Here is a 14,920-nt window from a genome sequence, read left to right as displayed (position 1 = left end):
CAGCTTAGATTCCTTGGCCCATCCTAATCACTCCCTTGAAAATATTCTAAATTTCTGGCCACTGTCTTCCCCCGCCATATTATTTACTTGGAAAATTTAAGCGTGGATGAATCCAACATGTCTACACTGAAGGACTTGCACACTGTTGCATAAAAGTCACACACACACACAAAAAGGCAGGGGAGCTGTGTCATGGCTAGTTCATGTAGTTCATGGCTATAATTCTCACATATAAGTTACCTAGTGATCACATGCCATTTCTCTAATTTCACTTTCCCAAACTATAAGGCAACTATTTAAAACCTCCTCCATTCTCTTACATCCCCATCCCTTCCCCACTCTCTCCAATCCTGTAACAGATGATAACTTCACTACATAATTCGTTAGAAGAAAATGAGTGGGAATTCTTTTCCCACCACCAAGCTGAAAAGCTTCCTGGCATTGACCCCACTTTGTATTTCATCACTCCAATTCAATAGTATTGGTTGAATAAGTAAATGCATTTGTCCAACCCTTGTACACCAGAGAGTATACCTAGAGGTGCTCTATCTTATTAAAAAAAAAAGGGGGGGGTCACAGAACTGTACCTCATGCCATAGTCACCACCTGGATAGTTTACCAGTCCTGCACGGTGACCAGTGCCTCACAGTACTCAGCAACCAGTTACCCTTTACGGTGTCCATGGAAGGCCAGAGCACTGCTATGCATTACCTCTCTACTTCACATTTCTATTTGCTTGCTTAAATAACAGAAGTCTTTGTCATTTTTTTTTTTTTTTCTGGTAGGACCTATTGCCCAAACCTTTTGCTGATCTTTAGGATAAAAATGTATAAAAATAATGAAGCCGCCTTTGATTTTTAGGCAGTGAGAAGGGATAATAGGCACACAAAATATTTCACAAGAGGAAGAAAACTGGATTTGGGGAAATTGCTACTGAATATTTTATTTTATTTATTTATTTATTTTTTTTATATTTTATTTATTTATTTGACAGAGAGAGATCACAAGTAGGCAGAGAGGCAGGCAGAGAGAGAGGAGGAAGCAGGCTCCCTGCCAAGCAGAGAGCCCGATGCGGGACTCGATCCCAGGACCCTGAGATTACGACCTGAGCCGAAGGCAGAGGCTTATTAACCCACTGAGCCACCCAGGCGCCCCACTACTGAATATTTTAGATCTCTCTGGTAATTGACATTTTCTATGATGTTAAGAGGAAAGTAAAAATGCATTCTTAAATAGTTTGATTGGCATCAGTCATACATAAATCCTGTGGACCTACCTCTGGTTATCTATCACTGTACTGTACCCCCCGTTTCCAGCATCACTACCACTGCCTAATTACTCCAGTTACATCAAAAGCCTCCAAAGTCACACTCTTGCTTCCAGTATTATATATACTGGAATACTTATATATTCCAGTATATTCTCCAATCCTTTCTCTACGCTTCTGCCATGGTAGCCAATAAAAGATTCTGACCATGTCATGCCCTGACTCATGCTCTCTTAAGACTGGCTCAGACATTTTATCCCTATGGTCACCATCTTTCTCCTCCAGTTTTCATTGCATACTGACTTCACCTTCATCACAGTGCATACCATTCACTGTGCACCAGGTGCCTTGTAATACAATTTCTGCTCTATAGTGAGGTTCTTTAATATATAATAATAAATAATAATACGAAACAACAACTTTCATTTCACAGAATACATGCCCGGCACCGTGATAGTGCTTTACAACTATATCTAACTTAACCTCCGTCACACCCTAATAAGAAAATAGTATTACTGATACTCACTTAACAGATGATGAAACTGAGGCCTACAAAGGTTATATAACTTGCCCAAGCTTGCACTAATAATAAGTATCAGAGTTTGGTTACAAATCTAGATCTATATAACTCTAAAGTCTACATTTTTTCCAATACTACTTCATCTTATTATGAATTCACTTACTTTAAAAAGCAGACAAAAATTTTAAATAGGAGAAATTATCCATATTATAGCTTAAAAAGTAAAAGTAGTCTATTCTGTATCATTTGGAGCTGATTTAGGAGAAGTAGATTAGATTTATTGAAAAAGGGTAAATTATGGATTAATTGATTAATATGACCTAAGCAGGAAGAAAGACAATTATCTACCAACATTTGGAGTAAAAAATAATAAGATGAGAAAACCTGTAAGTGGCCAAGACCCCACACTATTTTTCCCACCCTTGGAAAATGACAGGGTACCCAAAAGGCAAAGTGTACATTGCTCTTATATTAAGGGGTATCCGAAATACCCTCAAAATACAGTAATCATCTGACACTGTAGATTGGGTTACATTAAACTTTCCTCTTCCATAGCTTTTTTTTTTTTTAAAGATTTTATTCATTTATTTGAGAGAAAGATCACAAGTAGGCAGAGAGGCAGGCAGAGAGAGAGAGGAGGAAGCAGGCTCCCTGCTGAGCAGAGAGCCCGATGCGGGGCTCGATCCCAGGACCCTGAGATCATGACCTGAGCCGAAGGCAGAGGCTTAACCCACTGAGCCAACCAGGCACCCACCCCTTCCATAGCTTTAAAAAAAAAATTTTTTTTAAGATTTTATCTATTTGAGAGAGAGAGAGAAATCACAGGTAGGCAGAGAGGCAGGCAGAGAGAGAGAGAGGGGAGGAAGCAGGCTCCCTGCAGAGCAGAGAGCCCGATGTGGGGCTCGATCCCAGGACCCTGGGATCATGACCTGAGCCAAAGGCAGAGGCTTTAACCCACTGAGCCACCCAGGCGCCCCTTCCATAGCTTTTAGAATTAGTACTAAGGATTAAAAGCCAGGTAACACTTAGAAATACCATGTCTTTTTCATTTTTCAAGAAGGGAGATAAAACTTTCCCCATAATTTTACTCTCCTTTTCAGGCCTTCATATCCAACTTTCCATGTCACCCCAAGCTGAATAAAGGTCTCTAAATAGTATGCTTATCTAAGGCTTATTGATAGTCCTGTGATTTGTTCTGATTATAACCTAGATGCATTCCTGTGAGCCATCAGGTGGTTTTTATTCCTCTTTAACTTGAAGGATCCTCAGGGTTCCCAGATCTCCCAATCTTGGTTGCACAGCACAAAAAGTATTAAGGTGGTTTTCCTTTAGGCCTAAAGAATCCCAAATTTGCCCCCTTGGAACATGGTTGCAATTTATTTTCACAAAGATATTCTGCTCTGAAATTGGGCTCTCCCCAGAGCTAGTTCTCTAACCCAATTTGATGTCAATAAAGAATTTCAGGAAGACTTTTAGTGCTTTCTTATTCAAAGTGTTGGTCAACATATCCAAAGATGATGGTGAACCACTGATGATAACTCTGCTTAAACACAACGACCACCACATTCAATGTCTCCCTACCAGCTTTAGTCCAAAATAAATCATATTTTCTACTGTCCTAATGATAAAATGTTAATTTAGTCAACAAAGACTAAATGAGCTATTAATATGTGCCAGGCACTGTGCAAGTAACCCAGAGACACAGAAATGAAATAACCATGAGCTCATGACATGTACACCAACCTGTAGGAAAACCAGAGTCACACTAAAATACAAGTTTCCACAGGAAACTATAGGGGACAAAGGAAGGGATGGTAAATTCTGAGAGAGTTGGGAAAGTTCTCCCAGAAAAGATGAAACCTAGGCAGAGTCCTGAAAAAGAGTAAGTGTAAGCCAGGGTGGGATTCCAATTAGAGCATAAAGAAAGCCCATACCCTACTTGTATGAAGCTAAAGAGTTTACAGAATACTTTCTCGTGCATTGTTTCACTTAATCCCCAAACACTCTGTAAGGTAGGGATTAGCATAAGGGCTGACTCTTAATTTTAAATGATGAAACTCAGGGCCAGAGAGGGTAAAAAATTCTTCAGAAGGCTAAGAGTTAATGAACAGGAGCCGCCCTGAAACTCAATACCAGTGTAACTAAAGGCTTAGCAGCTGTGGCTGGTGGCTGCTGGAGCCAAGTTGAACTGGCTCAAGAGAGCCAACTGTTAAATATTCAGGAATTCTGAAAGCCTGTTGTCAAACTTTTGGTAGCTGGGTAGCTTTAAATTGGCTAGTGTCAGTGGGAGCATTTACACCACAGAAATGGGCCTATGGTACCAATAAGGCCCCCCCCCTTTTTTTTTTTGATAGCCAGCTTATCAGTTTATTCACCAGTATTACTTGGCAGCAAACTGCCTTTATATAAAACTGTATTATTACAGAGGGCTGGGTGAAAAGCCTTACCCAACTAACTTCTCTAGATTTAGAAGTCACTTACTGAAAAGGAATAATCGGACTGAATGATTAGGTTAATTTAAAAAATAATGATCCCACAAATGTTTATATGTTAATAATTATTAATGAAATTTCTTACTTATGCGTCCAGTTCTAACGAGGAAAAACAAAAGATACAAGACAGTCTCTACCTGGAAGAATATTCCCGTGTTTTCAAAGCTGTAGACATGGACCAGCTGGCTCATTCATTTTTAGGTCATCCGTTTAACTTTCCCAAGTTCTGGCTCTACTTTCGCTCTCCTGCTAACTGGTCATCAACATTTATCTGAGCTCACAAATGGCTGCTGGGAGTGCTGAGATGGTTTGTTTATATCTTTTAAAAATCACAGATATTAAAGTAAAAGGGTATTTTATCCTATTCATCCAGTGTTCTAGGTTAGAAATCTTCAAGCCCTGCATATTTTAAAAATTCTGTTTATTTTAGTAATAAAAATGGGCCCCTCCACATTTGATGTGGCATCTTTCTCTTCCTACCTTACTAAAAGTATTGTCTGCCTCAGTTGACCTAGCTTACAAATAATTTTAACATAATTTTAAATAAACAGAAACCCCTGAAATTCAGATAAGTCAAACCAGGCCAATCTCCCAATTAAAGTATCTTGAAAGGAATGTGCAGTCATTTGGGGACCTGTACAATGTGCTACATTGTCAATTCACTTCTTCATTTTAAACAACCCCACTTCATACCAGCTTACTGTAGATCTCTTGAAAACTCCACAAGTGGCATACTTGAAATATCAGGCATTTTTCTTTAAAACATCTGGGATTCTCTTCAAGGGCTGGTAACGGAGGTCTATGGGCTGGTGTGTCTATGTGGGTAAGAGATATTTACAGATATTGAATTTGCTTAAAAAAACATAATTTTTGTGCCTCTTACTATAATCTTTGCAGGCTTATGGTGAAGAGATTTTCTTTGAGCTTCTGTTAAGTACATTTCTGTGGTGGCACATACTCTAGGTTTAAATTTGCTTAAAAAAATAAAAAAACTTTTCAGAAATATCAGTTAATCATGCAGTGTCTTTTGTTGCAGTTATGTTGCTTTGTTTGCACAGTATCATCCCAGCTACCAGAAATCTATTTGTTTCTAGAACTTACTTGGAACACACAACTTGGGAAGAGTTTACTATGAGCCCATTAAAGACCGGCACGGAAACATCCTCATAGTCACCATCAGAGAAGTGGAGATGCTTTATTCATTTTTTAATGGCAAATGGATGCAGATCTCAAAGCTCCAAAGCCAGAGGAAGTCTTTGTCAACACCCGAGGAGCCAACAGCCTTAGACATTTTACTGATCACCATCCAGGTAGGCAGTCTTCTGAGTTTTCTAATACTGCATATTTAAAGTTCCAAACACACTTGTTGAGACTCCAGTGAAATATACCAAGAGCCACTTACAAATGCAGTGATGAAGTGGAGAGGGCCCAGAGGTATTTCACTGCTTGTATCCCACACACAGGAAAGATGCAGAATCTTATTTTTTACTTATCACTCTCCAGCTCTGGAATTCATCAAGCAATACAAGTGTTGGGCACTCCAAAAATACCCCTGACCGAAGAACCAACAAGAAACTTTGAGACAAATATTTGAGTAGGGGTCTATAGGTAGTATAATCAAAACATTAAACCAATACCTGAAGGGACTATAATAATAATAATAATACATTCCTGGACTCTGTGTGTGTGTGTGTGTGTGTGTGTGTGTGTGTGTGTGTGTGTGTAAAACCCTCTGAACAAAAACTCTTAACACCTATTTACTCATTTGTTCCTTATAATGCTCCCCTGGGTCAGACAGGCATGATAAAGTCCATTATAGGAATGAAAGGACTGAGACTCAAAGAAATTATATACGACATATGGCCACACAGAGAGGCAGAGTTAGTGAAGCTAATGAAGCTCCAGCACAGTTTAGCTCTTCGCCTGTATAAGCCCCTTCCAGTGCCCTGGCAGAGATCCCAATAATGTTATATTCTTCTCCTTAAAGAAGGCACCAAAAGGGACGCCTGGGTGGCTCAGTTGGTTGGGCGGCTGCCTTCGGCTCGGGTCATGATCCCGGCGTCATGGGGATGAGTTCTATAGTACTCTGCAGTTAGGTGGTAAAGCTGGCAGAAACACCTACCTTGACTGAGCCCTGTGCAACTGGTGGCATATGTGTACAAGATAGCCATCCCAGAGTAAAGGGAAAGAAAGGGCTCTGTCCCACCTAAACCCCAGCTTTGGTACATATAACCCTTTATGATCACCTTAAAAAGCTAAGCCACCAGCCTACTATCTTATTTTCTTTTTTTTTTTAATATTTTTATTTATTTGCTTGCCAGAGATCGTAAGTAGGCAGAGAGGCAGGCAGAGAGAGAAGGGGAAGCAGGCTCCCCGCTGAGCAGAGAGCCCGATGCAGGGCTCGAGCCCAGGACCCTGAGATCATGACCTGAGCCAAAGGCAGAGGCTCAACCCACTGAGCCACCAAGGAGCCCCCCACTATCTTATTTTCATTCCTCACTGAGAAGTGATTGATACAGTATTTACTTTCCTTATACTAGCCCAAACCAGAATGGAGTCCAGTGTAACAAAGGTAAGCTAACTGGTCAAAGCCAATACCTCTGGCTTTGATTTTACAGAATTTGGGTTCATATGAAATTGATAGAGGGTGTGTGTGTGTGTGTGTGTGTGTGTGTGTACATGTGTGTGTAAGAGATGGGGGCATGGAACACAGACATATTCGTGGCTCCCCTCTTCACCCTTTATAAGCAAGTGCTAAAAGAAACATTTTAAAAATCATAATAAATTGAGCTTTTACAGGGTGACTAATACACTAATCCCCTATAGGGATAAACTGGGGTCTGGGCTACCTTTGCTCCTAGAAACACAGCACAGGCCCCAGCATGATATAATACCTGGTTTCTCCTAGACTTATTACATTAAAAATGTGTTACAGGTGCAGAAAGATTCCAATCTGGCGAAAGGTTGTTAGAGAAGGAGACCAAAAATAGAGGCAAGATCAGGTTTCCACACAGATTCAAATGGAAAATTTACCCCCTCTGACTGGCACATTTCTGCCTGATGTCGCTCCCACCCACCCCCACTCTCCTTCTCCTCCTACTTCTCTCTCCCCTCCTTCCATTCAGGTCTTACACTGAAGAGGAAATGGGGAATAAAACTACTGGGGCTGGTATCCAGTCACGCCTAATTAAGTCAAGATTTGGCCCCACCAACTCATCACGGAAGTAGTCACAAGTTTTGGTGTTTGCCCAAAGCAGGCTGGGCCACAAACCAGTCTCCTTTTATGGTCAGTAGAGTGAAGACCACCAGACCTTCAGATGGGAGGCTTGGGCTTTTTCCTGCCATATCACAACACATACTAAGGCACCACTTTGGAACCTTGCTGGCTGGGTATTATTCCTGACTCCACCTTGTCTAGTTATATGACTAGGGCAAGTTACTTAATTTTTGATCTCTCATATTTTCTCCTCTGCAAAAAACTCTATTTCACAGGGTTTGAATGAAGATTAAATGAGTTAATACATAAAGCATTAGAAGAGTAGCAAAAGTAAGCACTAAAATAAATGTTAGTGATTGTTATTATTTTCTCTACTCAGAAAAATCCAAATAATGCTTGGCCCTCCTCAGAGCATACCTAGGCCATACCCTCCCACAGACCCTGGAATTGGCTCAGTCATCCCTTGGGGCATTACACCACTCTGTCTCTTTTTCCGTAAGAACTAAGGAAAAGTTGCATAAAAATTGTATGATCTGCAATGGGGTTTTCAAAACAGGTAAGGGCTCTAACAAAATCTGGGTCCATAACTAATCTACTAATCTGTAGGGCCCCGAGGAAGCTCCAGGGTCTAACCCTCTCAAATTCCCGATCCTCTCAAGTCCCAGACCTTCATTGCAGGCCTTTCTCATATCTAGAAGAAAGATCCTTTGAAAGAAAGAAAGAAAGAAAGAAAGAAAGAAAGAAAGAAAGAAAGAAAGAAAAAAGGGGAAGGGAAAGGGGAAGGGGAGGGGGAGAGGGAGGGGGAAGGGAAAGGAAAGGAAAGAAAAGGAAAGGAAAGGAAAGGAAAGGAAAGAAGGGGAGGGAGGGAGAGAGGGAGGGAGGGAGGGATAAAGGAAGCAATCCTCCCCACACGCGTCTAGGAAAAAGAGAGTTATTATGAACAAATTAGAGTCCCTCTGAGCAAACTAATTGGCAATGAGAGTATTTCCAATAGGGAGGCCCCTCTCAGGTGCTGAGTTACTCAGACATTGATCTCCTGGGTCACCTTAATAACTGGAAACTTCACAGGTGAACTCTTCTTGAAGATAAATCTTTCACATTAGTACTATATTTTCAAGTTTATAAACACTTTGTCACATCTATAATATCATTTGATCTTTGTGAAAACCCAGTGAGATTGGGCAGTTTTATTCACATCTGTGAGTGTGTCCCACTCACAGATGAAGCTACAGATTTCAGGGAAATAACTCCCCAAGGTCATATCAGCCAAAAAGCAGCATAGGAGAAACTAGGACCCAAATTTCCTTACTCCTAGTCAGGTACCCTTCCCATTCTGCCGAACTGCTTTACATGCCCTCTCCCTCCCTTTCTTTGAATCCTTGGGAAAAAGGTGTAATCTTAGAGAAAGCCCGTGAAGTTTTCCTCCTCCTCAGGCATTCCTTCTCACCCTGTGCCTCCTTACACCTGTGATGCCCAAGACCTACTATTTCTTCTGCCCTTCTCTGTTGTTTCTTTTTTCCAGCACATTCCTGCTCTTTCTACCTCCATGCAGCCCCTAAAACATGGGAATCAAAAACTGTAGGAATCAAGAAGATGAATGAAAGTAAGCCAGTTGACCTGGATATGAGAAACAATTGGGTTCACACAAAAACCTGTTTAGCAATGTTCATAGCAGAATTATTCAAGTAGCAAAGAGTGGGAACAACCAAATGCCCAACAACTAATGAATGGATAAACCAAAGTAGTATATCTATAAATGGAATATTATTCAGCCATAAAAAAGAGTGAAGCACTGATCCATGCCGCAAAGTGGATGAATGCTGAGGACATTACCCTAAGTGAAAGAAGCCAGGCACAAAAAGCCACATATTATATAATTCCCTTTATACAAAACATCCAGAACATGCAAATCCACGGAGACAGAAAGTAGATGAGTAGTTCCAGGGGCAAAGGGAGGAGGGACTCGGGCATAACAGCTAATGAATGCCAGGCTTCTTTGTGGAGTGATGAAAATGATCTGGAATTAGGTAGTGCTGATAATCACACAAGCTTGTGAACATAGGAAAAAACCACAGAATCTCACACTTTAAAAGGGTGAATGTTATAGTATGTTAATTACATCTCAATTTAAAAAAGAAAAAGAAAACAAGCAGAAGCAACAGAGACTAATCTGGAGGGCCCTTGTCCCATCTAAAGACCCCATTCAGCCTCATCTAACTACAGTGGAAGAAAGTGGTCCCAATGTTGAAATGTTTTCCAGTTTTTAAAGAGAAGTTGGAAAATCTACAGAGTTTTGAATTAAATCTCTTTATTTTTAAAGGTTAGAAAATAATTTAGAAAATTTAAATTCTTGGGGCACCTGGGTGGTTCAGTCCGTTGAGCATCTGTCTTTTGGCCCAGGTCATGATCCTAGCATCCCTAGCATGGGATGGAGACCGAGTCAGGCTCCCTGCTCAGTGGAGAGTCTGCTTCTCCCTCTCCCTCTGCCCCGCCCCCTGCCGCTCGTGCTCTCTCACTCAGTCTTTTTCTCTCAAATAAATAAAATCTTTAAAAATTTTTTAAAACTTTTTTGCAGTCCATATAATCTTGGGCCCACAAAGACCCAGGCCACCATTTTATGACCTTTGCTATCCCTGGACAATTCAGTTTCCATTCTCTCTGCAATGAAACAAAAGCCCTGTAGTTACTAGAAAAGCATCTATCATTCTTCTAACAAGCTCTTAGGATACCTGCTCAAGGGAGGGTGGTTGGATAGATCCTTCCTGGTCCCTATACCAACATAGCATATTCTCTTCAAGAGGCCCAGCCCCAGATTCCACTACCTCTGGGCCTCTCACTTCATATTTAATAAACATTTTTTCAGCACCAACTAGGTGCCAGGAACCCTTCTAGGTGCTATAGGAAAAACAAATGAGTAAGTCAAGGTCCCTGCTCTCAAGGAGTTCAGTCAAGGGAGGGAGACAGACTTGTAAACAAATCAAGGTAATACAAGGCAGAATTAAACCAGAGCCTGATAGCAGTACAAACAGTGTACTATGGGAGCACAGACAAAGCAGCTATTAATTCTCCCTGGAAATATCAGGGAAGGCGTTGTAGAAGAGGTGACATTTGGCTGAGCCATGAAGGGTAAATTAAGTTCACCAGGTGGAGGAAAAAAAGAGAAAAAGAGCGGGTAGGAAGGAGAGAGGAGAGAAGAAGGGAGGGAGGGAAGAAGGAAGGAAGAATAAAGAGAGAGAATTAAATAGAGGGCATAGCAGAGAAATGAGGCATAAGGAAATGGAAAAGTAGATATAACCCTCCCTTGGGGTCACAATGGATATTATACAACCCTCATCACCTTGAGTTAGAAAAATTTACTACATGTCTCTCTCACACATGGAAATCTGAGTTCCATGAAAGGGAAGATCACATCTCACTGATGTCATTAATATTCTAGCATGACACCCTGATACATAGTAGGTGCCCAATAAAAGTTGTCGAGTGAGTGAATTCATGAACCAACAGAATGAAAGAAGAGACACTGGGATATGTCTGAGGAAGAAAAAAACAATACATTTTGGCTGGAGATAAGAGACACAACTGGACCGTATGAAACTAAAGGCTAGAAAAACAGGTTAGAAGTCAAATCAGGCAATATATGGGCCCAAAGCCTTTGGATTTGGTTTAGAAGTCCTTCCTAGTGTACCTAAGATTATATGAATGGGACAGTTTCTTTCTCTTCCCATACATTTCTCAGGCTCTAAAAACAATCTGACTAATGAAGGATAAATGACTATGAAAGGCAGGAAAACACAGGCAGATGCTCAGTCAGTCCTTTTAAAAAAGTGAACAAAAGAGTAAATTACTCCATCTAAGAATGGTGTTGGTTTTTACATAACCACAGTGTCTTCCTAACTCTCATTCTATTTGTGGTTAGTTCTAACCCCCACATGTTTTTCTCTTATATCCATCCTGTATTTGTTTTCCTGGGTGTGGGTCTTTACAAAGACATTTTCTTACTAAGTTTCAACTCTAATTATGATAGCTTATTTTTCCAGTGCATAGGATCATTCAGAGCTTTATTACTATTTTCTAGAAAATCAAAACCACAACAAATTTGGGACCCACCATTTTGATACACACATTCTTCATTTCTTTGTCTGAAACATCAATAAATAAGCTAAAGAGACAGGCCCTCAACAAGCTAAAGAGACAGGCCCTCAGGACAAGTCCCTATAGGGCCATCACTCAACATGTCTACTGTTCCCACACCACCTCCATCATCCACAAATCTTCAACCCAGATAGTCAGCTTATTAAAGTAATGTGGTCAAGATTCTACTTTTGCCAGATTATCTAGTAAAACAGATCACACTGAGACTTCCCCCTGGTCTATGGATTCTGCTCTTTTGTTACTGGAAATTAACATTGTCTGTATGATTTGCCCTTCACAAAACCATGTTGATTCCTATTTAAAAGTGTCTCAGGATTCCTGGGTAACTGAAAATTGATTATTTGATGGTTCATTCTCATTTTGTTCAAAGATCAATAAGTTAGTGGTCTTTAATTACCAGGGTCATCCTGTGTCTCTCTCCTTCCTGTTTAAAGATAGGTATATTTGCCCTTTTCTAGTCTCTAGAGACTTTTCCAGTTCCCCATCACTTCTCAAAAATAATGACCTGTGGGTTTGTGGCCACATCTGCTTGTACAGCAAGTATCTCTAGGGTGCATATCATCCAGTTCTGCTGATCTGAATACTTCCATTTCCCCTTCTCTCATTTGTTTCTCTTATTACCTGTTCATTTCTCAAAATTTCACTTTGACTGAACTTTCTCCAGTCCACTCCTGTGATCTTTTGTAAAGAGGTAAGATAGGAGACATCAAAAAGTTCTGCCTTATCCATCTCCTGACATTAATAAAAATTCCTTCCTTCTTGAACACAAAATCCAATTTTTCTAGTCTTTTTTTTTTTTGCCAAATATCATAAAAGTTATTTAGCCTTTGCTTTTCTGTACCTGCTAGTTATGCCTTCCTCCCAACTGTGACCATTCTTATTTTGTCCCTCTTTTGCTATTCTCCTATGTTCTGGCTTAGGGACCAGTCCTGACTTTCACATGTTGTGTATTTAGTATATACAGAAATAGCACTGGGTACTAAAGACACAAAGCAATAGAAAACATAGTACTGCCATTAATTTCATAGCCTGGTTCAAGAAAAGAACATAAAAGAGGAAAAATAGTACGTATTCCTTCCTCTGTATGCCTCCATTGCCTCTATTATAAAACCGATTTCAGAATATTGTGGTCATTTGTTTACTCATCTGTCTTTTTCAACCTTCTCAAAAGTAGGGATCACATAATGTTCACCTGAAACCTCAGTGTCTCCTGTAGTGCCTGGAACTCAGTATGTTTGATAAAGGATAGGACAGAGGAGATGATACACAATAGCATATGTTAGATGTTGCAGATGATGAATTTCACAAAGGAGGGATCACTCCTTCAGAGCATACAGGTCAAGGAAGGCTTCATATCTCTCTGTTCCATATAGAATTCTGTATAAGTTTAAATGTTTGATTTTTCTCTTCCTTTTAATTTTCCCTGCATTTCCTTCTTTTCACTCCCTCAGAAAACCAGGCTACATTCTGGCCTATACGAATGCTTACCTGACTCATCACTTCTAACTCTGTTTCAATTCCCCCACTGCCCAAAGGTTGAAAAAGGTATTAACTACTGATATATATTTCTACTTACTCACTATCTGAGTTCCTGCAGTTGTATAGGGAAGCAAAATTCACCACAAAAAGAGTTCACTGGAGAGCCAACCACACATAAAACACGACCCCACTCAAACATCCCTCTGCGCTCAACTAGGCCGGCACTTGCTCTTGCACCTACAGCTTCACTCAGTCTCTGCTGCCTGGGGAATATTATGATGTGAAAATACAATGCAAATTCCAGGCAAATCTATTACAAGACAAATTTTAAAATCTTGTAAAAGATACAGAATTTCTTGAAGCTGATGAAGATGATGTGGAGACCTGATCAAATCACAGGCAACGCTACTGACAATTAAGAATCTAGCAGGGGCAGGCCAGTTAACAACTGAAGAACACAAAATGAACAAGAATCCTAGGAGAATGACCTAAATATCAACATTTTTTAAAAGCCAGGGAAAAGATATGAAGACTTCAAATACTCTTGCGAAAATATCCTCTTCATGATCATGTTGTATAAGTTAAACATGAGGAATAGCATTTCAGCTATCAGACAATTTAGCCTAAAACACTAAGCCAAAAAAAAGAAAAAAAAAAAAAAAGGAATCAATACTTCTTTCTTCATCCTCAGAATTAAGTGTTAATAATGTAAGATAAACAAACCTGTTGCTATTACTTTTGTTTCATTTTTCAAGATAAAGAATCAACCAAGTCATTTTCTAATTACCATAAAATTTTGATCCAATTTTAAACGATGTCATTCAGTAATAAGACTTTTCCTAGATACCAATTATTCTGAAACAATGAGGCTTCCTGTACAGCTTTGTCAGCTTTGACACTTGCAAATTTCTGTTTCCCCCAGCTAAACAATTAGCCCTGCAAGGACAGAAATTATGAATTCTAGTTTTTTAGTTTCCCATTCCCAGTCACAATCCATACACCTATCCTGGCTCTGAAAACTGAGGGAAATAGGAGGCATGCAGGCTATATTAATGACTAATTACTTGACTTGGAGGGTAATTCTCCTGAAGATAAGCTTGCCTGTACCACCAACATGTCCTTAACATTCATGGTGGTATCCAAGGCTTCTTACCTAATTGCTTAGTTAGAGCTCCTTTCATTTATGACATTGTGTACCTAAGAAAGGAAAAAGTTTTGAGTTTACCTTTTCAAGGTGTTCTATGTGTTGTTTTGTTCTTTACCCTACAGGATATTCTCTCTTATTACAAAAGGAGTCATCAGCGTCTCTCTCCTGGATTATATCTGGGTTACCTAAAGCTGTGTAGCTCTGTGGATCAGATCAAAGTTCTGGTTACCCAAAAGTTGCCCAACATTCTCTGCCACGTGAAGATCCGTGAAAACAGTAACATTTCCAAGTAAGTTGTGAGGAATCCAGATTTCCTTGTGATGAAACCATGGCTCAAGTGATGGGTTTGATGAGTCAGAAGCAAACTGACACAGTGTAGTTTCTGTGATGAGATGTCCCCAGGTGCCAGTACACCAGGGTAGAGGCTTAGCTGCATTTTAGCATTAGGATAAGGAGGGTTTGTGGTGATGGTTGGTGGAAGGAGTGAGCCCATGAAGGAGATGCACACTCCTTACACTTCCCCTCTATGGTATTCATCGGGCAACCACCAATACTCAACTGGTTAATGAATAAATGCCCTCTTCTTTTAACATTCTATTTCCGGTATCTTTTCTTCACAACTTAGTCATTTTTTTTTTTTTTTAAG

The 14,920-nt window shown here is 40.0% G+C and overlaps 1 protein-coding gene across 1 annotated transcript in view; it reads left to right on the top strand.

The window, feature by feature from the left end:
* The window catches only part of LOC111151466 (ankyrin repeat and fibronectin type III domain containing 1), a 437,740-nt gene that overhangs the window by 364,455 nt on the left and 58,365 nt on the right, over positions 1-14,920 (top strand). Inside the window, exons 15-16 of the mRNA XM_022509473.1 lie at positions 5,374-5,589; positions 14,397-14,563. Coding sequence (XP_022365181.1) covers positions 5,374-5,589; positions 14,397-14,563 — 383 coding nt within the window. The remainder of the gene's footprint in view (positions 1-5,373; positions 5,590-14,396; positions 14,564-14,920) is intronic.

The sequence above is a fragment of the Enhydra lutris genome, unplaced genomic scaffold (assembly GCF_002288905.1).
Source record: "Enhydra lutris kenyoni isolate GAN:26980312 unplaced genomic scaffold, ASM228890v2 scaffoldscaffold26, whole genome shotgun sequence".
Lineage (NCBI taxonomy): Eukaryota > Metazoa > Chordata > Mammalia > Carnivora > Mustelidae > Enhydra > Enhydra lutris.
This window is presented reverse-complemented; position numbering and strand designations above follow the sequence as displayed.